The sequence below is a fragment of the Pseudophryne corroboree genome, chromosome 2 (genome assembly GCF_028390025.1).
Source record: "Pseudophryne corroboree isolate aPseCor3 chromosome 2, aPseCor3.hap2, whole genome shotgun sequence".
Lineage (NCBI taxonomy): Eukaryota > Metazoa > Chordata > Amphibia > Anura > Myobatrachidae > Pseudophryne > Pseudophryne corroboree.
The window spans coordinates 942,583,494-942,606,911 of record NC_086445.1 but is presented as its reverse complement, the minus strand read 5'-3'; the positions used below and the strand labels follow the sequence as shown (position 1 = coordinate 942,606,911).

Sequence of the window (23,418 nt, the reverse complement as noted above, 5' to 3'; positions counted from 1 at the left end):
ATGAAATAAACTGTGGCCCTCACAATCTAAACTTTACTGGAGGAATTGTTTAGCTATGGGAGACATATTTCATATTTTTTGGCAATGCCATGGTGCACAGCAGATATGGCAAGAAGATGTTAAGTTAATTTAGAATATTATAGACTATTTTATTTATTTATTACCAGTTATTAATATAGCGCACACATATTCCGCAGCGCTTTACAGAGAATATTTGGCCATTCACATCAGTCGCTGCCCCAGTGGAGCTTACAGTCTATTTTCCCAACCACATGTGCACACATTCACACTAAGGATAGTTTTGTTAATATCCAATTAACCTACCAGTATATTTTTGGATTGTGGGAGGAAACCAGAGTACCCGGAGGAAACCCACGCAAGCACAGAGAGAATATACCAACTCCACATAATTAGGGCCATGGTGGGAATCAAACCCATGACCTCACTGCTGTGAGGCAGCAATGCTAACCATTACACCATCCGTACTGCCCATACTATGCAATAAAGCCCTCCCATCTAATTACCTAGTTACAAGTATATCCTTTAGAAATACTGGAACAATATCATTATGTAGTGGGTCAAATATAGATAGCCACTAAAAGCTCATTAGCACAATTTTGGAAAAACCATTCACCACCTCCATTAAATAAGATTATTGCTAAGGTGCAGCTCGCTTATCGGCTGGAGTCATTGGGAATCCCATATTTACAGATATTGTAGGAAAATCACCTTTTGTTAAATAATTAAGATGGCAAAGGTTCATTAGTGGTCATGAAAGAGAGGTGATCCTTTATACCCCCACATCACCAACATTCAGGGATTTTTATAATGCTTAGTACATGGGGCTTACATTTACGGTTCACTGAGGTTAAATTTTAATAATAATAGTAATAATTTGATCTATATAGCGCTCTTTCTTCAACAGGACTCAAGGCGATGTACAGACATCAAAAACATCAAATGCACAGAATACAGAAGATTTAAGCAATACAGCCGCACAGCCATAAAAAAAGAAAATCTAGAACGAGTAAACATAATACAGGATTGGTGTAGGCATTTTGGGTTATAAATTCCACAGATTGTGTTTTCCACCCTCACAAGGTACCCAGTGAGGCAGCCATCTTGGGCGCACTGCATAGGATTACCTGGGTGGAATAGTCTACCCCTTGAAGAGATGACACAAAATGGGGTGACTGCAGCATCCTAATGCTCAGAGTAGGGTCCTTAGAGAATAGCTGGGTCCATGTATTTTCCATCCCATCCACAAACGTACCAGATGAGGCAGCCATATTGGGCGCACTACGAAGGTTACACTGTGGGAGGTGAGCCATACAAGGGCCTAATGCATTTATGGGGAAACTGACACCTGAATAGTAGTATGATATACCCTGTACGGAAAGATCTACGTGAAGCACATCCTGCATTGGAACGATCTGAGGCAGCCATCTGCAATCAGTGGAGGTACACATTACAGGAATAGCACACAGTGGTTCAGATGTACCCATGCTCATCCTGCTGCGATGAGGCATGCTACATGGCGTGCCGGGCTAGGACCATCGGCAGCCAGCAATCGCTCCATTAATTCCATTAGGAATTAATGGAGCGATCGGCAGCCGTGAACAATCGCAAACCGGCACACCATGCAACAAGCCGTGAATATGAATATACTTAATTGTGTATTTATAATGTTGTTGCGATTTCTATATGTTAAGATCGATCTGTCGCTCCCTAACCCCTCCCCTTCTTCCTATTAATGTTCTGTATCCCTTTTCCTTTATTGTTTACTTGCAAAAGACAATAAAAATTCTATTGAGAAAAAAACCAAAACCTCATCCCAACCCTAAAGCACAGAGGCAGGAGTATCATGGTTTGGGGCTGCTTTGCTGCCCAGGGACAAGAAGGTCTTTCCATCATTGATGGTACTATGATTTTTGCATTGCATAAGCAAATTCTAAGCTATGATCTTTGACCTTTTACAGAAGGTCACCAGTTTGTGGGACTTGCAGCAAGACAACAACCCTAAACACACAAATTAGTATACAAGACAATGATTGCAGCAGAAGAATGACGGTGTCAAAATTATCCAATTGAAAAAGTTATGGCAGGACCTGAAACCAGGTGGTCACGAACAGCAAAGGATGGACCTACTTCAGACTAGATCGCTGCTGCAACAGCTATACGCGTGCTATCTTTAGTACACCTACGATCAGCTCTGAATCACCCCCGATGTGTCACAATCCGGGTATCTGGACGCCATTTCTTACCCATCAGATGCCTCCTAAGGCTGGCTCAGCGCTCCAGGACCGGATCCCATCTGTTATCCTGATGTGTACATTCCTGTATCCTCTCCTGTCACTCTGGGACGCTGTCACAGTAAACGCCATATTACACCTGGCATGGCATCTCCCGCGGCCTCCGCCGCCGTCCCTGAACTTCTGCATGCAGAGTGTCTGAGTGGCGATTACGTCAGCCGCGGCCTCCGCTGTGTCCGCGTGGTTGGATGTGCATCTGTCAGCCTGGCGCCTCCTGTCTCCGGTGGCCGGCGCCGCCATTACTGTTTTCATTACCACATGGATTACAAACCAAACTTCCCTCCAAGTGTCTGCATGGGCGCAGCCATCTTGGATTCTGTCAGCTGATCATTTCCACCAATCTGTTCTCAGTATTGATAATCTGCATAATTGCCTAGCCAATTCCTTCCTTGCTGCAGGTATAAATACACTGTGCCTGAGCAAGGAAGGCGTCAGTGCTTTGGTTGTCAAACCTAGTTCCTGTTTGTCTCTCTCCTGTGATTGTCTTCCAGGTTCCAGCTCCTGTCTCAAGACTTCCACCATAGAGACCCGCACCAGCATTCCACCTGCGGTGTAGCCTGACTCTCCAATCCATTGTGGATTCATCTGTTTCCAGCTACAACTTTACCTGCTTCCAGCTCAGCTTCCAGCAGAGTACAGCTTCCCTTAAAGGGCCGGTGTCCTTTCTACACTTTACCACTCTCCACCGGTATTATTATTTCTCCGCTCTCAAGTTCTACATTTCAGTTCATATTTCATCGCTCCCAAGTTCATTTATTATTTAACTGGTTCCAGCCAGTATCCACTCCGTGCTAACAACAGTCTGGTTCCAGCCAGTATCCACAGCAGCTGTTTTATCTTCAGCAACCCAGCTTTTCCTGGAACACCAGCTGGCACAATCCTGGGTTATCTCCATTGCTACAGTCGGGCCTGGTAAGAACTTTCCATCTAGAAGATCATAAGAACTATCTCACACTACCAGTGCCCTGTGGCTCCTGCCATCCTGTAGTACCCAGGAACTGTATTTATTCTTTGCTGACTTTTTACGTTTTCTTTTACTGCTGCTGTGTTGCGGAGTTGTCATAATAAACATCATTGACTTTTATCCAAGTTGTCGTGGTCACGCCTTCGGGCAGTTATTATTCATGTTACTTACATGTCCAGGGGTCTGATACAACCTCCCAGGTTCCGGTACATCTCAGCCCCTACAACTGAGGCTGCCTCCCGTCAGCTCAGGCCCTCAGTTGTGACAGTAAGCACTGACCTAATGAATCCAGCCGGAGACCAGGATCAAGCGGCCAGGCCGATGCAAGAACTGGCAGCCCGACTAGAACATCAGGAGGCTGCACAGGGCCACATCATCCGCTGTCTCCAGGATCTCTCTACTCGGCTGGATGGGATTCAGACAACTCTCCGTGGATCAGGCGCGTCTGGTGCGTTAACCACAGTGACTCCAGCTATAACCCCACCCACCTTACCCATTTCTGCTCCACGTCTTCATCTTCCAACGCCAGCAAAATTTGACGGATCTCCAAGATTCTGCAGGGGATTTCTCAACCAGTGTGAGATTCAGTTTGAGCTACAACCTGGCAATTTTCCCAGTGACCGTACAAAAATTGCCTACATTATTTCTCTTCTCAGTGGCTCAGCCCTTGATTGGGCATTACCGTTATGGGAGAGGTCCGACACCCTGCTATCTTCCTACACTGCCTTCGTGTCAACATTCAGGCGCATCTTCGACGAGCCAGGCCGGGTAACCTCAGCTTCATCCGAGATTCTCAGTTTACGCCAGGGGTCACGTACTGTAGGACAATATCTGATACAGTTCCAGATCCTGGCATCCGAACTGGCATGGAATGACGAGGCCCTGTATGCTGCATTCTGGCATGGCTTATCTGAGCGTATTAAAGATGAGTTAGCTACCAGAGACTTACCTTCTAAGTTAGATGAGCTAATCTCACTCTGCACGAAAGTTGATTTACGTTTCAGAGAGAGAGCAACTGAGCGTGGAAGATCATCTGCTCCAAAATCTTCTGCTCCTCCTCCTCGTCAACTGTCACCATCTAAAGATGAGCCCATGCAACTTGGCCGTTCCCGTTTAACTCCTGCTGAGCGCCGAAGACGTCTCTCCGAGTCTCTCTGTCTCTATTGTGCAGCTCCGTCTCACACCATCAATGCCTGTCCCAAACGTCCGGGAAAACTCCAAACCCTAGCTCGCCAAGGAGAGGGCCGGCTAGGAGTAATGATCTCCTCTCCATCTCCTCAAGATTGTAATCTCCCAGTCTCGCTTCAAGTTGCTCAACGTTATCGGAACGTCATTGCCCTCCTTGATTCCGGAGCAGCTGGGAACTTTATTACCAAAGCCTATGTTAAACGGTGGTCCCTACCCACCGAGAGACTTCCTTCGTCCATTTCTTTAACTGCCGTGGATGGCAGCAAAATTTTTGATGCAGTTATTTCTTTAAGGACTCTACCAGTTCGTCTGAGAGTGGGAGTTCTTCATTCCGAACTTATTTCTTTTTTAGTGATTCCAAGAGCCACACATCCTGTGGTCCTGGGCCTTCCATGGCTCCGTCTTCACAATCCTACAATTGTTTGGACGACTACGCAAATCCTGGCATGGGGTTCCTCCTGTGCTGAGACATGTTTGTTTAAAGTATTGCCTGTCTGTTCTTCCTCCCCCAGGTCGTCTGATGTTCCACCTCCTCCATATCAAGATTTCACGGATGTGTTCAGTAAAGCTTCTGCTGATATCCTTCCTCCTCATAGAGAATGGGACTGTCCGATTGATCTCGTTCCAGGGAAGGTTCCACCTCGAGGCCGAACTTATCCGTTGTCTCTGCCTGAGATGCATTCTATGGAGGAATATATTAAAGAGAACCTAGTAAAGGGGTTCATTCGACCTTCTTCTTCCCCAGCCGGCGCAGGCTTCTTTTTTGTAAAAAAGAAAGATGGTGGTCTGCGGCCGTGCATCGACTACAGAGGTTTGAACGACATTACCATCAAGAACCGTTATCCTTTACCCCTGATTACTGAGCTCTTTGACAGAGTTAGCGGAGCTACCATCTTTACAAAGCTGGACTTGAGAGGTGCATACAATCTCATCCGGATCCGTGAGGGTGACGAGTGGAAGACCGCCTTTAACACCCGTGACGGACATTATGAGTACCTCGTCATGCCCTTCGGATTGAGTAATGCTCCAGCTGTCTTCCAGCATTTTGTCAATGAGATCTTCAGAGACATTCTATACCGTCATGTCGTGGTCTATCTAGACGATATCCTCATTTTTGCCAACGATTTAGAGGAACATCGTTTTTGGGTTAAAGAGGTTCTGTCCCGTCTCCGTGTCAATCATCTCTATTGCAAATTAGAGAAATGCGTCTTTGAAGTCAAGTCCATTCCGTTTCTAGGGTACATTGTGTCCGGTTCCGGACTAGAGATGGATCCTGAGAAACTACAAGCAATCCAAAATTGGCCGGTACCCTTAACCCTCAAAGGGGTCCAGAGGTTCTTAGGGTTCGCCAACTATTACCGAAAGTTTATACGAGACTTTTCCACCATTGTGGCGCCTATTACTGCTTTCACTAAGAAGGGTGCTAACCCGTCCAAGTGGTCTGAAGAAGCCATGCAAGCATTTCATCTTTTAAAACAAAGGTTCATCTCTGCGCCTGTTCTGAAACAGCCTGACATCGACTCTCCTTTCATCTTAGAGGTGGATGCCTCCTCCGTTGGAGTAGGAGCGGTGTTATCTCAGAGGGCTAAAGATGGCCATTTACACCCTTGCAGTTTCTTCTCCCGGAAGTTCTCCCCAGCTGAGCGCAACTATGCCATTGGCGACCAGGAGTTGCTAGCCATCAAGCTCGCTCTAGAAGAGTGGAGGTATCTGTTGGAGGGAGCTTCTCATTCAATCACCATACTTACAGACCACAAGAACCTTTTATACCTGAAGGGCGCACAATGTCTCAACCCTCGTCAGGCCAGATGGGCACTTTTCTTTTCCAGGTTCGACTTTAAACTCCAGTTCTGTCCGGGCTCTCAGAATCGCAAGGCCGATGCCCTTTCCCGCTCATGGGAGCAAGAAAATGAGTCAGAGTCTTCAGACAAGCATCCTATTATAAATCCGTTGGCATTCTCCACGGTAGGGATGGACTCTACGCCCCCATCAGGGAAAAGTTTTGTGAAGCCGATGCTAAGGAAGAAGCTCATGCATTGGGCCCATGCTTCCCGTTTTGCCGGACATACAGGTATCCAAAAAACCCTGGAGTTTATCTCTAGGTCCTATTGGTGGCCAACTCTGAAAAAGGACGTCTTGGAGTTTATTGCATCTTGCCCAAAGTGTGCCCAACATAAAGTATCCCGCCAGTCGCCTGCGGGGCAACTGGTTCCACTATCCGTTCCCCGTCGACCATGGACCCACTTGTCGATGGATTTCATTACAGACTTACCCATGTGCAACAAGTTCAATACCATCTGGGTGGTAGTTGACCGGTTCACCAAGATGGCACACTTCATTCCTCTCACCGGTCTTCCGTCAGCTTCCAAGTTGGCTCAAGTATTCATACAAGAGATCTTCCGACTCCACGGTCTTCCTGAAGAAATTATATCAGATCGAGGAGTTCAATTCACAGCCAAATTCTGGCGAAGTTTATGTCAAGTCCTCCAAGTCAAGCTAAAGTTTTCCACGGCTTACCATCCTCAGACCAATGGTCAAACCGAGAGGGTGAATCAGGACTTGGAGGCCTTCCTCCGCATCTATGTGTCCTCCTCTCAAGATGACTGGGTTCAATTACTTCCCTGGGCCGAGTTCTGTCATAACAACCAGTATCATTCTTCATCTGCTTCAACACCATTCTTCACTAACTTTGGATTCCATCCTAAAGTCCCTGAGTTCCAACCGCTTCCAGCAACTTCTGTTCCCGCAGTGGATATCACCTTGCATCAGTTTGCCAATATCTGGAAGAGCGTACGATCAGCTCTGCTCAAGGCATCGTTCAGGTACAAGAAGTTTGCGGATAAGAAGCGTCGAGCAGTTCCTGCTCTCAAGGTGGGTGATCGGGTATGGTTATCCACGAAGAATTTGAGGTTAAGAGTTCCCAGTATGAAGTTTGCACCTCGCTATATCGGTCCTTTCAAGATTGAACAAGTCATCAATCCTGTTGCTTACAGACTCCAGTTGCCTCCCTTCTTAAAAATACCCAGGACATTCCATGTTTCCCTGTTGAAACCGCTGATCTTGAATCGGTTTCATTCCTCACTTCCTCCAACTCCGAAAGTCCAAACTCAACGAGGCGTTGAGTATGAAGTGGCCAAGATCCTGGACTCACGTCACCGTTACGGTCAACTACAATATCTTATTGACTGGAAGGGTTATGGTCCTGAGGAACGTTCATGGACCAATGCTTCTGATGTCCATGCTCCTGCCTTGGTCCGGAGATTCCATTCCAAGTTTCCTCAAAAGCCAAAGAAGTGTCCTGGGGCCACTCCTAAAGGGGGGGGTGCTGTCACGATCCGGGTATCTGGACGCCATTTCTTACCCATCAGATGCCTCCTAAGGCTGGCTCAGCGCTCCAGGACCGGATCCCATCTGTTATCCTGATGTGTACATTCCTGTATCCTCTCCTGTCACTCTGGGACGCTGTCACAGTAAACGCCATATTACACCTGGCATGGCGTCTCCCGCGGCCTCCGCCGCCGTCCCTGAACTTCTGCATGCAGAGTGTCTGAGTGGCGATTACGTCAGCCGCGGCCTCCGCTGTGTCCGCGTGGTTGGATGTGCATCTGTCAGCCTGGCGCCTCCTGTCTCCGGTGGCCGGCGCCGCCATTACTGTTTTCATTACCACATGGATTACAAACCAAACTTCCCTCCAAGTGTCTGCATGGGCGCAGCCATCTTGGATTCTGTCAGCTGATCATTTCCACCAATCTGTTCTCAGTATTGATAATCTGCATAATTGCCTAGCCAATTCCTTCCTTGCTGCAGGTATAAATACACTGTGCCTGAGCAAGGAAGGCGTCAGTGCTTTGGTTGTCAAACCTAGTTCCTGTTTGTCTCTCTCCTGTGATTGTCTTCCAGGTTCCAGCTCCTGTCTCAAGACTTCCACCATAGAGACCCGCACCAGCATTCCACCTGCGGTGTAGCCTGACTCTCCAATCCATTGTGGATTCATCTGTTTCCAGCTACAACTTTACCTGCTTCCAGCTCAGCTTCCAGCAGAGTACAGCTTCCCTTAAAGGGCCGGTGTCCTTTCTACACTTTACCACTCTCCACCGGTATTATTATTTCTCCGCTCTCAAGTTCTACATTTCAGTTCATATTTCATCGCTCCCAAGTTCATTTATTATTTAACTGGTTCCAGCCAGTATCCACTCCGTGCTAACAACAGTCTGGTTCCAGCCAGTATCCACAGCAGCTGTTTTATCTTCAGCAACCCAGCTTTTCCTGGAACACCAGCTGGCACAATCCTGGGTTATCTCCATTGCTACAGTCGGGCCTGGTAAGGACTTTCCATCTAGAAGATCATAAGAACTATCTCACACTACCAGTGCCCTGTGGCTCCTGCCATCCTGTAGTACCCAGGAACTGTATTTATTCTTTGCTGACTTTTTACGTTTTCTTTTACTGCTGCTGTGTTGCGGAGTTGTCATAATAAACATCATTGACTTTTATCCAAGTTGTCGTGGTCACGCCTTCGGGCAGTTATTATTCATGTTACTTACATGTCCAGGGGTCTGATACAACCTCCCAGGTTCCGGTACATCTCAGCCCCTACAACTGAGGCTGCCTCCCGTCAGCTCAGGCCCTCAGTTGTGACACGATGTTCCTTGCTGTGCAGATAAGTGCACAACCATTGCCACACAAAGGAACTTTGCAACAATTGGGTCTGCAATCCTTTCCATTTGCACCAGACTGCGGTTTAGAATTAGGATCCCCTCATCTCATTGTTACATCGTAGCCACCGGCGTACAACGGTTGTATGGTTGTCCCATTCACAATTTTATCCATGAAAGGTGAGTGAAAACAATATACACTTAACCCAGTATACATAATGTACACTATATATTTTTTTTATGTCTTCCATTAGATATTTACCTGGACACACAAGATCTGAGATTATAAAGACATACTGCAGAAATATCAGACATAAAGTTTCACCAGAACCAACCCCACCAACCATATATGTATGGAACTTTATTGAATAACTCCTGGGGTCCTGGCTGCCCATCTTTAATTCCTTAGGAAACTAGGAGCCCTGGCACAAACCCCAACCAATGCCAAAAATTAGGTATCAACTGTAGTTTGAATGGTACATTTGTCACTTCCAGTTTCACTTCAACAAAGTATTGTGTTTCTAACTTCGGATTTTTCCAGCTCTCCTGATTAATTCAATCCACAAATGACTATGAGCTGTATTTTAGCAGCAAAATGTAAAATATTTACTTAATGAAAGAGGTCATACCAAAGTTGCAGCAGGCTGGACATTTGATGTGAGGTTTACACTTGCACAGCGAGCTTTTTGAGATTCTGCCGACCATCACACACACTTCTAGTTTGGGAGGACGTCTCCTGAGTAGTTGGTAAGCACTTAGGGGGTAATTCAGATCTTATCGCTGCTGTGCGTTTTCGCACAGCGGGTGACCAGGTCCTAACTGCGCATGCGTATGCACCACAATGCGCACACGCGTCGGTCAACAACAGGCATCACCAGTCAGCAACGGGATGGTGCGAAAATCCGATCGCATGGGCATTCCCAAGGTGATTGACACGAAGAGGCCGTTTGTGGGTGGTAACTGACCGTTTACTGGGAGTGTCCGGAAAAACACAGGCGTGCCCAAGCGTTTTCATGGAGGGTGTGTGACATCAGCTCCTGCCCCGATCAGCCTGTTAAGTCCTCGGCTACGCAAACACTGCACAAAGTGTATTTTCGCAGCTCGGCGTACACATGCGATCGCACACTTGCACAGCGAATTTACACTAACCCTGGAGGAGACGATTATCTGATCGCAGGACAGCAAAATTAGCAGCCCAGCGATCAGGTCTGAATTACCCCCTTAGGGCTGTAACACACACTCCGGTTTTTCCCGGATGGCAAAAAGCCGGACAAACTTTGTCCGGCTTTTTGCCATCCGGGAGAAACCGTCAGAGTCGCTCACACAGGACGGCTTTGAGCCGTGTGTGATGCTGTGCGCATGCGCAGCATTAGACACGGCTTGAGAAAAAACCCTTGTGTATGAAAGCTCCCCTTCACACACACGGTTTGCTGGCTGCAAAGACAGCCCGGCGCCGGCCCGGCAGCCGGACCTTCCAGTGGTGAGACCCGGCTGCAACCTGGCAGCCGGGCCGGGACCGTGCCGCGTGTAAGGACACATTGCGCTGCATGTGTCTTTACATCACGGCAGCGGTTTAAAGCCAGCCGGGTGTTTGCCGGGCGGCGCCAGCCGCCTCGTGTGTTTCGGCCCTTAGTGCACTTGTGCAAAAGCAAGACATTTTTCACTGCACATTGAGTGTGCTTAGTGAATGGGTTCCTTTGTCTTTCTCTTGTACAGTATATGAATGTTGTGTATGATCATGACCTTTCTGCTCAAGACTGTTATTTAGTGTTAAGTCTCTGTAGTTATTGACTTTTCTACGGAGAAACTGATGGGTGTGGATTGAAGGATAGTCAGTACATACTGTATATAGACAATCAATAGGTAGATACCAGATGTTCAACAGACAATAAGTCGACAGGGTTAAAGCTGACATGCAAATGGTCTACACAGAAAAGGTTGACACTTATTATTTTAGCCCTAATCCTAACTCTAACACTACATACCCTCCAACTGTACCTTTTTAATAGGTACAGTACCTTTTTTTTATGGTCTGTACCTATTTTTGGCTCTCCAAACTTCCATTGAAAGTATAGGAAAAGGGGCGTGACCACCCCCCTTTACCCATGGCCACGCCCCTTTTTCTAATTTGTACCGATTTTTGTGTGTAAAATGTTGGAGGGTATGACACTAGTGCCTAAACCTAACCTTCCCCCTAGTGCCTAACTCTAACCCTCCCCCCAGTGCCTAACCCTCCCCTTCCGCAGCCTAACCCTAACCTTCCACTAAGTGCCTAACCCTAACCCTCCCCTTCTGCAGCCTAACCCTAACCCTCCACTAAATGGTCTATTCATGAAGCAGCGAAAAGTGTAGAGAAGTGAGCCAGTGGAGAAGTTGGCCATGGCAACCAATAACCTGCTACGTATAATTTTATAGAATGCACTTTATAAATGTGACCTCAACACTGATTGGTTGCCATGGGCAACATCTCCACTGGCTCACTTCTCCACACTTTTCACTGCTTCATGAATAGACCCCTAAGTGCCTTACCCTAACCATCCCTTTCGGCAACGTAACCCTAACCGTCCCCCAAGTGCCCAACCTTAACTCTCCCCCAAGTGCCTAATCCTGACCCTACACATTACCCTAAAAATCATGAAAAATCCCTGAAAAAACATGTGGATTTCTTTTGTATCAACCATTTGTGTGTCGACTTTTTGACCATGTCAACCTACAGTAAGTCAATGTTGACCATTTAACTGTGGACCCTTTGACCCTGTCAACCTTTTGAAACTGTCGACCATACGGTGTCGGCCTACTGACTGTCTACCTATGTTCTGTCTATCTACCATCCGGATATCGAAAGTGATATAGCTTGTGAATTAAACTCACTGATAAATGAAACTTCACTAGACACACTGATATGGGCTGTTTTGTAAAATGGACACAACTGCATCACAATGTGCAGCAATCCTGCTCATACATGATCGATGTGTCATAGTTACATAGTTACATAGTTGTTGAGGTTAAAAGACAATTGTCCATCGAGTTAATCCTATATTATAAAAAATATATTTTTTTTTATTTTTTGTTAATTAAATGTTGTGTTCCTGGATATTTTTTTTCGCTAAGAATTTATCTAATCCATTTTTAAACTTATTGATTGAGTCCACCATTACTACCTTCTCTGGCAGAGAATTCCAAATCCTTACTGCGCTTACTGTGAAGAACCCTTTTCTCCGTTGAGTATGGAATTTTTTTTCTTCTAACCTCAGGGGGTGTCCTCGTGTCCTATGTAGTGTTTTTTTGGTAAACAAATCGTTTGATAAATCCTTGTATTGTCCCTTAATGTATTTATAAATATTAATAATGTCCCCTCTTAGTCATCTCTTTTCCAGTGTGAACATATCTAACCTTTTAAGTCTTTCCTCATAATCCAGTGCCTCTAACCCCTTAACCAGTTTAGTGGCTCGCCTCTGAACCCTTTTGAGTTCCAAGATATCTTTTTTATAGTGCGGTGCCCAAAATTGTACACAATATTCCAGGTGTGGCCGCACCAATGATTTATACAGTGGCAGGATTACACTGTCGGTGCAGCGCAACAAGAGGCAGACAGTGCGTTGTTGTTTTTTAAAAGAGCTTCGCCTATAATATAATTGAGAAAATGTTATACAAACCATTGATGCATGATCTCAGATCGGCTGGGCCATCAAAATTCAGATAGCTAATCTTATTATCATTTCCATTACGATGGGCGCCAAGGCAGACTGTAAAAGGTAGAGATTATTTTAGCTGTTTTGAATCTTTAATTATAGTTACCAAACAAATCCAAGGAAATGTAAAAGTGCAATCTGTATTTAATCACCTATAGTAGTTTTTTTTTTTTTAAACGCCTATTATATATAAGAATAAATCATGACGAAATCTCACAGAAAGGGCAGATACCACCACTGGCTCTTGGTAGGTGTATCTCATCATCACCAGGTCAGCAAAGCGGTTCACCATTTATCAGCAACAGCTGAATGTTAAGGGGGAGATGTATCAAGCGCAAAGAGTGGGGAAGTGGGCAAGTAGAGAAGTTTCCCATAGCAACCAATCAGATGTTCTTTAGCATATATCAAGTACATTCTGGAAAATAGAAGGTAGAAGCTGACTGGTGCTTGTTAACTTTTCCACGTTGCTTGATACATCTTCCCCTCCTGGTAATAATCCAATTGATGCAGTTATTCTAGTATGTGATTTCCCCATTAAAACGAAAATACATGCCCATACTACAGATTAAGGGGTCTATGTACTAAGCCTTGGAGAGAGATAAAGTGGGCGGAGATAAAGTACCAACCAACCAGCTCCTAACTGCCATGCCATCCAATCAGCTCCTAACTGCCATGTTGCAGGCTGTGTTTGAAAAATGACAGGAGCTGGTTGGTTGGTACTTTATCTCCGACCACTTTATCTCTCTCCAAGGATTAGTACATAGGGGGTCATTCAGACCTGATCGCTCGCTAGGGTTTTTTTGCACTGCTGCGATCAGATAGTCGCCGCCCATTGGGGAGTGTATTTTTGCTTTGCAAGTGTGCGATCGCATGTGCAGCTGGGCGGTACAAAAAAGTTTTGTGTAGTTTCTGAGTAGCCCAGGACTTACAAACACTCCCAGAAAACGGTCAGTTGACACCCACAAACGCCCTCTTCGTGTCAATCTCCTTGCAATCGGCTGTGCGAATGGATTCTTTGCACAATCCATCGCAGGGCAAAGATCCGCTTTGTACTTGTACGACGTGCCTGCGCATTGCGGTGCATACGCATGCGCAGTTCTGGCCTGATCGCAGCGCAGCGAAAAAACCTAGTGTGTGATCAGGTCTGAATGACCCCCCCAGAGACCCCGTAGGGTTAATAATATGGTAATTAAACAAACAAGTATTGTTATTTATAATAAATATGTAATGAACTTACCCAAGTATTTTGGATAAAAATATTCCTAGAACAATACAAAAAAAGAATGTTCAGTTTGAAATTGAAAGTATAAAATTCTCTGCAACTTTATAATTAAAAATAGTGGTATAATTTATGTCCACCCCCACCCCCCTACCACACACACACACACACACACACACACACACACACACACACACACACACACACACACACACAAACAAACACAAATCTCTACTGTCAAATCTAAAGCTATTAGTCATCAATAAAGAGTCCCATTGGCATATGAACTCTAAGTTGACGGTTCATGTCCTTTTTGCAAAGGGGTGCATGATTATTGTGTAGCAGTTCTTGCCAACAGAACAGTATTTTAGGATTTATATTTGCCGTTACATTAGGTTTTGGTACAGAGTTACTTAACATTTTATTGCTTTAAGTGAGAGATTAAATCTGCCCCATACTGTGGACTGTGACATGACTGTGTCTGTAACAGGATGCAAAGAGAAAGGTAAGATGTGTAGTCACTAGTCAGGTCCAAGTCTACTAATGATACTGAAGACGTGTAAAAGAGCTGTGCAACATGCTCCTTTGTAATAATTTTACAGGTAAGAATTGATGTGCGAGTCAGGATTGTGGCATAGGAAAAAGATAGCTATGGTAGGACTTGGGTGGATATGGGGTGTTCCTCATTGAGTATGAGTTAGGCACATACACATTAATGTACTTATTTTTGCACACATTTTGTAAGACAAAATTATTTAAATGTGACAAAGAGCTGGAGAAGGTGCATTTACTGCGTTCCCTGCATTGTGAGAGATCATAAAGCCTTTTTATCCATGTGAAAAGACTTGAGTTAAAGGTGCTGTATATCAGGTTTCAACCTATACTTTTAATTAGATACTTTTTCACAGTAAAGTGCATACAGTAGCTAGACAACCCATCTAATAAATATTAGCACTCATGGAAGTTAAACAATAGTCCACATGTCCTTTAACTCTCATTATTTGGAGAAAGCATAATACCATCTAAGAAGGGATTTGCCCTAAAATGTACCCACAAACCTGGAAAGCTAGATGGAGATTGTCAGAGCCAGTTCCAAGTACCACAAGGCAAGTGCTAATCTAGAAATGTGCAGGCAATGTCAGAGGTTGACAAAGATGAGGGCAGGTTTTATATCAGAATCAGCTTTATTGGCCAGGTATACTTGCATATACCAGGAATTTGTCTTCGGTTTGCTATACAACAGCCAAGTAGGTAACAGATAAGCAAGTGGGGGGGTGGGGGGGGCAAGTAAAGTCATACAGATAGGTATACCGTAGGGACACAAGTGAGTTACATGTACGTCTAGTCAGTCAATGTTCAGGAGTTCAGCAGGCGGACCGCTTGGGGAAAGAAACTTTTGAGGCTTTTGGTGGACCCGGCAGGGACGGCCCTGTAACGCCTGCCTGAAGGAAGCAAGTGGCCGGGGTGTAGCTGGTCCTTTACTATCTTCGTTGCCCGCTTTTTAGCTCTGGACAGGTACAGGTCCTGGACTGAGGGAAGGTCTGCCCGATGATCTTCTCTGCGGTTCTGATCACCTTTTGGAGCCTGCATCTGTCCCTCGCGCTGGCGGAGCCGTACCATACCAGTATCGAGGAGCACAGTACCGACTCCACAATCGCGGAGTACAAGAGGAGCAGAAGCTTCTGTGGGATGTTGAACTTCCTTAGTTGCCTGAGGAAGAACAACCTCTGCTGCGCTTTCTCGACAGTGGCGTCAGCATTGGGCCACCATTTAAGGTCCTGGGAGATTGTGGTCCCTAAGAACTTGAAGGAGTCCACTAGCGATACCACACTGTCAGCAATCGTTATCGGAGGTGCACTAGCTGAGTTCTTTCTGAAGTCCACTATTATCACAACAGTTTTGAGGGGGTTGAGCTCAAGGTTGTTGTGGCTGCACCACTGGGCTAACCGGTCTACTTCCTGTCTATAGGCCGAATCCTTGATGAGGCCGATGATGGTGGTGTCGTCTGCAAATTTGATAATCTTTACTGAGTGCACCTCTGAGGTGCACTCATTTGTGTACAGGGAGAAGAGCAGGGGTGAGAGGACACAGCCCTGAGGGGCCCCTGTACTAATGGACCACGCTTGAGAGGTGAATTCCCTCACTTTCACCACCTGTGTCCTATCTGTCAGGAAGACTACTATCCAGGAACAGGTAGCTTCTGGGACCCCAAGGGGAAGTAATTTGGGGTGGAGGATGATAGGGCCGATTGTATTGAAGGCTGAGCTGAAATCGGTAAACAGGACCCTCGTGTAAGTACCGGGAATGTCTAGGTGCTGTAGAATGTAGTGCAGGCCCAGGTTGACTGCATCCTCGACACACCAATTCGATCGATGGGCTAACTGTAGGGAGTCCAGTTGGGGGCCAGTCACAGTTTTCAGGTGATTCAAAACCAGACGCTCTAACGTTTTCATGACCACAGACGTCAGTGCTATTGGCCTGTAGCTTTTCAGGTTCCTGGGGACCGGGACGATAGTGGACCTTTTGAGCCAGGAAGGGTCTTTCTGTAGCTCCAGCGATTTGTTGAAGATCTTGGTGAACATGGGGGCGAGCTGACCCGCACATACTCTCAGGGCAGACGCTGAAACTCCGTCAGGACCTGGAGCTTTCCTGGGTTTGGCCCTTTTGAACAGTGCCTCCACCTCTTCTTGGGCGACTTACAGTGTCTGGAGTTGGCCGTTGTTGTTCGGGGCATCATAGAGGTGATTGTTTGGGTTGCAGGGGACTTGATTTGTGAACCTGCAATAAAAGTGGTTCAGCTAGTCTGCTAGGTCTTGGTGCATGTTGGTGGACTTCGATGTTTTCTTGTAGTTGGTCATTGGTGGAGAGATCACTTGTCAGCTTGCCCGAGAACCGCTTTTTTGCTAGCCTGATTTCTTTAGTCAGAGAGTTCCTAGTTCGGTTGTATAGTGCTCTGTGACCGCTGCTATAGGCTTCCACTTTGGCCTGACGAAGTTGCCTGAGCTGGGCGTTGAACCAGGGCTTGTTGTTGTTGTAAATGCGGTAAGTCTAGGAAAGGTACACACATGTCCTCACAGTAGCTGATGTAGGATGTGACAGTGTCTGTCAGGTCATTCAGGTCAGTTGCCGAGGCTTCGAAGATCCCCCATTCCGTGTAGTCGAATCAGGCCTGGAGCTTCATCTTGGCCTCATTGGTCCATTTCTTAACAGTCTTGATAACAGGCTTAACCGCTCTCAGCTTCTGTGTATAGGTTGGGAGTAGGTGGATGAGGCAGTGGTCAGATAGGCGAGTGCAGCACGCGGGATAGACCAGAAGGCAGACTTGAGGGTAGTGTAGCAGTGATCAAGGGTGCGCCCTTCTCTAGTGGGACACGTGACTTGTTGTTTGTACTTAGGTAGCGCCGTGCTCAGGTTAGTTCTGTTGAAGTCGCCCAGCACTATAAGCAGAGAGTCTGGGTGTTTTTGTTCTATGTCAGATATGCATACGGCCAGGTGGTGCAGGGCTTCGTTTGTGCAGGCGAGGGGGGGGATGTACACTCCCACAAGGACAATTGAGGCAAATTCCAGGGGGAATAGAAGGGGTTGCAGTTGATACTCAGCATCTCCAGGTGAGGGCTACATGATTTCCCTAGGATTGTGACAATGATGCACCATCTTTCGTTGATGTACAAGCAGATGCCACCACCCTTCGTTTTTCCTGAGAGAACCTTGGAGCGATCGGCCCTGAAGAGACCGAAGCCCGGCAGAGACATCAGGTTGTCCGAATATAATGTATTCATACCGTCAATGTATTATAACAATATAATTTACAGAAAACAATCAAATATATTTTGTTATGTAAATGTCAGTATCTAAATATAGTTCCCTCAATCAAACATTCACATAAATCTCTTCACCAATTCTAAAGGCAAATTGTATAGCCAGATAATGAATACAGAAAACATCTAAATGACACAGTGTATGCCAATCAAGCTGTACTCATCAGACAACAGACAGACATAAGCAGGGTAATACGCTAAGCACTGTGACGTGACTGGGAATCTCTGAAAATCATCAAACAAGCCCACTGTTGTTGCTACACATTTAAAGACTTTGGATTTAGGTAAAAGACAAATCAATGATTAAAAAAACTTTGCTATACTGTGTAAGTACAGGAATGTAATTGTTAGATCACACTGATATCTGTTATAAACAAGACTAGCATGCATGAAGCAGGAAGTGCTTGATTTCGTGGGAGTCTTGACTGGATTTTTAAAGCGGTAATCATGTACACGGCATAACCAGGCTGGTTTGCCATCTATATGATGGGCGCTTTAAAATTCCATCCAGACTTGCACGAAATTCTGGAACTTCCTGCTTCTTGCAGACTATTACATTTAGCCCTGAATGTCCCAGGTAAACCCAGCCACATCTTTAAAGAAGAACTCTGCTTAGTGAATCCCAATCTACCGCCTACACCAGGGGTTCTCAAACTGTGTGCCATGACAAAACCAGTGCTGGTGCTGCCAATCATAAAACATGTGGACAAACAGGAGCACAATTGTACACCACCACATAACTAACCCTAAGGATGACAGGTAGGGAGAATTTACTTATTTTAATATTTGTTTTCCAAATATATCCATAATAAACTTTTATCCTAGGGGTGCCATGAAATAAATGCTGATAATTTAGGGTGCCGTGATTCAAGAAAGTTTGGGAACCACTGGCCTACACACATGTGACAGTCACGTAAGGGTCCATCCTGTATCTTGTAATCATGCTTGATCAGGCAGATTATGGAACACTTAAGACGCAAGGAACAAATCACCAATAAAGCGATACATTAATATTTGGGGGCATATAAAATAAAAATGACCCTAAATAAAATCAATGTTTCTAGCTGTCACAGTGCCTATTCCCCAAGGGGTGTGCTTCGTTAGGTCGGCCATATGTACATCGGCTAACGACCGGACACCTCTCCAAGACCCTGTTACAGCTGCCCACCTTTCTTCTGACTGACAGGACTGTTAAGCGGTGTTTCCCACTCACCACCTGCAAGTGACTGCTGATGGAATATGTTGAAATATTTGTTTTGTTTTGAAATGAAGGGAAACACTCCTCACCTAAAATGTTACAGGCTTTAACTGTTTCCATAGTCACATATAGAAGGGAAGAGTGAACATTTTGTTCTGATTGCAAAACGAAATACACCGTGATATAACTATACATCTATGCAATGTGAGAGAATCAGTGATGCAATACATGATATCCAGTTCCACACTACTTGCACATTGAACATTTCTGCCACACAAACAAATCTGTGAATTTGGAACCACTAAAATAAGCAAGATAAAACGAAACAAGTATTCGCTCTACTCACTGTTTCAGGGACATTCTCAAATATCTCACGGGCTTCTTCCTTATTGCACAGTTCCTCAATGCACTCTCTTTCAAGGTTTCCACCTTTACTTTCTTCAAAAAATGAGTTGGCACGCCGTTTTCGGTGAAGGAACTGTGATGCAGCCTTAGGAGACATAACTTTGTAAAGGAGAGAAAGTTAGTTTTTCATATTTAAAAGTATAGCTTAACCATGTTTGTAAGAGGGCACATACACATAGAAAGTACATTAGCATGCAAGGGAACGAGCACTCAAACTAAGCGTGTTTTATACAGATATTTACTAATATTCTGAGCAAACGTCACCCACATAAGGCACCAAGGGGCACGAAAAACCCAACTATTCATCATAGCATACCCTTCCGATGCATAACCTAGTCCTGAGGCTGCTCCTCCACCCCCCTGCCTCATGCCTTGAACATCTCAGCTTTGCTTACATACTGCCATCAGGCTACCTCCCGCTTGCTTGCACCTCATGTCATCTGTCTGTCGCCCCTTCCCACTAGATTGTTAGCTCTTCAGAGCAGGGCCCTCTTTCCTCTTGTTTTCAAAGCCCTCTTCTCAACAAATTTCACTCACAGCTCTCTCCTACTCAGCGACCATCTTTACCCGCTATTTCGCCTGCTGGTAAAGGCTCATCTCCCTCTATGGCCACCAGCTCCTAGTAGTACAATGATCACTCCCTCACTACTTACATCTTAGCTGTATTATGTTTTGAGAATTGTGGTGCTCTTTGTTACCTGTGCTCTATTTTTGTTATTTATTTACTATAATGCTAAGTTTTGTCTCCCTGTACTGTCCTTTGTACGGCACTGCAGAACACTTGTGGTGACTTATAAATAAAATGTAATAATAAGGAGATTTATGGTAGACTTACCAAAGCTAAATCTCTTTCTGCGAGTTACACTGGATCCCACAGGGAATAACATCGGGGTGTAGAGTTGAATCTTGATCCGAGGCACCAACAGGCTAAAGCTTTGACTGTTCCAAGGATGCATTGCACCGCCTCCTCTATAACCCCGCCTCCAGGCACTGGAGTTCAGTTTCGTTAACCAGTCCAATGCAGTAGCAGGTAAAAAAGACGGTAGATGTTAGTCACATAGAACCACATTCTCACAACAGGAGAAGGGACTAGTGGCTAATGCTATATAAACCCAAAGAAGCTAAGTGCGTCAGGGTGGGCGCCCTGTGGAATCCAGTGCACCTCGCAGAAAGAGATTTAACTATGGTAAGTCTACCATAAATCTCCTTTTCTGCAGCGGGGTACACTGGTATTCCACAGGGAATAACATTGGGGATGTCCTAAAGCAGTTCCTTATGGGAGGGGACGCACTGTAGCGGGTACAAGAACCCGGCGTCCAAAGGAAGCATCCTGGAGGCAGAAGTATCAAAGGCATAGAACCTGATGGACATGTTCACTGGGGACCATGTAGCCGCCTTGCACAGTTGTTCAGCGGACGCGCCACAGCGGGCCGCCCAAGAAGGTCCAACAGACCGAGTAGAATGGGCTTTGATAGCAGCAGGAGCTGGGAAACCAGCCTGCGCATAGGCTTGTGCAATCACCATTCTAATCCATTTGGCCAAGGTCTGCTTATTCACAGGCCAGCCACGTTTGTGAAAACCAAAAAGTACAAAAAGGGTATCTGACCTCCTGAGGGAGGCAGTCCTCTCCACGTAAATACGGAGAGCCCGTATAACATCCAAAGACCGCTCTTTGGAGGACAAATCAGAAGAGATCAGAAGCGCCTAAGTCCGACACCCTCCTAGCAGAGGCAATAGCCAATAAAAACACGACCTTAAGTGTAAGACATTTAAGATCCACAGAATCAAGAGGTTCGAATGGAAACTCTTGCAGGGCATTTAAGACAACAGACAGATCCCATGGAGCCAAAGGAGGGACATAGGGAGGCTGAATCCTTAAAACACCCTGAGTGAAAGTATGAACGTCAGGAATAGACATAATTTACCTCTAAAACCATACTGACAAGGCAAATATATGAACATTGAGGAAGGTCAGACGAAGGCCTAAGTCCAGGCCCTGTTACAGAAAAGCTAAAAGTCTGGAAGTTTTGAAAGTATATGCATCATAATTCTTACCAGCACACCAGGTGAAGTAAGAATTCCAGACCCTATGATAAATCCATGCAGAAGCCGGTTTGCGGGCCTTCAACATAGTTTGAATAACCGCCTCAGAGAATCCCTTGGCCCTCAGTAGTGAAGCTTCAAGAGCCACGCTGTCAAAGCCAGTCTGGCCAGGTCCGGGTAGACACAAGGGCCCTGAACGAGGAGATCTGGGCATTGAGGTAGCAGAAGAGGACACTATCGAGAGACCCTGCAGGTCTGAGAACCAATGCCGTCTGGGCCACGCTGGAGTGACTAGAAGTAGTATTCCTCTTTCTTGCTTGAACTTCCACAGTACCCTAGGCAGGAGTGACACTGGAGGGAATACGTTTGGCAGCCGAAAGTTCCAGGGAATTGCCAGTGCGTCCGCGAACGCTGCTTGAGGATCCCTTGTCCTTGATCCGAAGACCGGAACCTTGTGCTTGTGTCGAGATGCCCTCAGGTCTACATCTGGTAGGCCCCACTTGTCCACTACGAGTTGAAAGACTTCTGGATGAAGACTCCACTCTCTGGTGTGAACGTCCTGACGACTGAGGAATTCCGCTTCCCAGTTGAGGACTCCGGGAATGAACACTGCTGATATTGCTGGCAGATGGCGTTCCGCTCAACGGAGGATCTTTGATACTTTCAGCATTGCCATGCGGCATCGAGTGCCACCTTGATGATTTATGTACACCACTGTGGTGGCGTTGTCTGACTGTACTTGAACAGGCCTGTTCTGTACTAGAGGCGGGGACAGTGTCAACGCATTGAACCCTGTCCGCAATTCCAGAATGTTTAATCGGGAGGAGAGATTCCTCCCTTGTCCACCGACCCTGGAGACAGTGTTGCTCCAACACTGCGCCCCAATCCCACAGACTGGCATCCGTTGTCAAGAGGACTCATTGGAGATCCAGAAGGGACGGCCCCTGCTCAACTGTTGGTCCTGTAGCCGCCAGCTAAGTGACAGACGAATCTTCGGAGTCAAGGAGATCGTTTGAGACCTGATCCGATGAGGCAGGCCATCCCACTTGGAAAGGATTAACCTCTGCAAAGGGCGGGAATGAAATTGAGCGTACTCTACCATGTCGAAAGCCGACACCATGAGGCCTAGTACTTGCATCGCTGAGTGTATCGACACTCTTGGGCGAGAGAGGAAATATCTGATCCTGTCCTGAAGTTTCAAGACTTTCTCTGGAGACAAAAACATCCCTTGGTTGTGTGTTCAGTAGTGGCCCCAGATGCACCATGCTCCGAGCCGGGACCAGCGAGGACTTTTTCCAGTTGATGAGCCACCCGTGGGCTTGTAGGAATTGGACCGTCAGTACCAGATGACTGAGGAGAACCTCTTGGGAGTTCACCAGAATCAGCAAGTCGTCCAGATACGGTACGATCCTGAATCCCCGACGGCGAAGAAGAGCCGTCATCACGGCCATGACCTTGGTGAAGAGCTGAAGGGCCATAGCCAATCCAATAGGCAGTGGCTGGAATTGATAATGTAGGTTGCCAATAGCAAACCGCAGATATTGCTGATGCAACATGGCAATAGGTATGTGCAGGTAAGCATCCTGTATTTCCAGGGATACCAAAGAGTCTTCGGGTTCCATGGCCAGCAATATAGAGCGCAGAGTTTCCATATGGAATTTGGACACTCTCACAAACTTGTTCAAGGATTTGAGGTTGAGTATAGGACGGAAGGACCCATTTGGCTTCGGAACTAGAAACAGGGTAGAATAGTATCCCCTGCCTCTCTGAGACAGAGATGCCGGCACTACCACTCCTGTATCCAGGAGGTATTATACAACAAAGTGTAGAGCTTGTGCTTTTAACGGATCCGCAGGGATAACCATTGTGCAAAACTGGTGAGGGGGACGTCTCTTGAAAGAGTTCACGAACCCGTGAGAGACAA

General features: G+C 46.1%; 1 protein-coding gene across 1 annotated transcript in view; it reads right to left on the bottom strand.

The window, feature by feature from the left end:
• PROS1 (protein S) overlaps window positions 1-23,418 on the bottom strand; it is a 114,241-nt gene that overhangs the window by 73,456 nt on the left and 17,367 nt on the right. The window contains exons 2-4 of the mRNA XM_063956289.1: window positions 19,393-19,550; window positions 14,049-14,073; window positions 12,776-12,865 (exon numbers count right to left, since the gene is read on the bottom strand). Of these exons, the coding sequence (XP_063812359.1) occupies window positions 12,776-12,865; window positions 14,049-14,073; window positions 19,393-19,550 (273 nt within the window). The remainder of the gene's footprint in view (window positions 1-12,775; window positions 12,866-14,048; window positions 14,074-19,392; window positions 19,551-23,418) is intronic.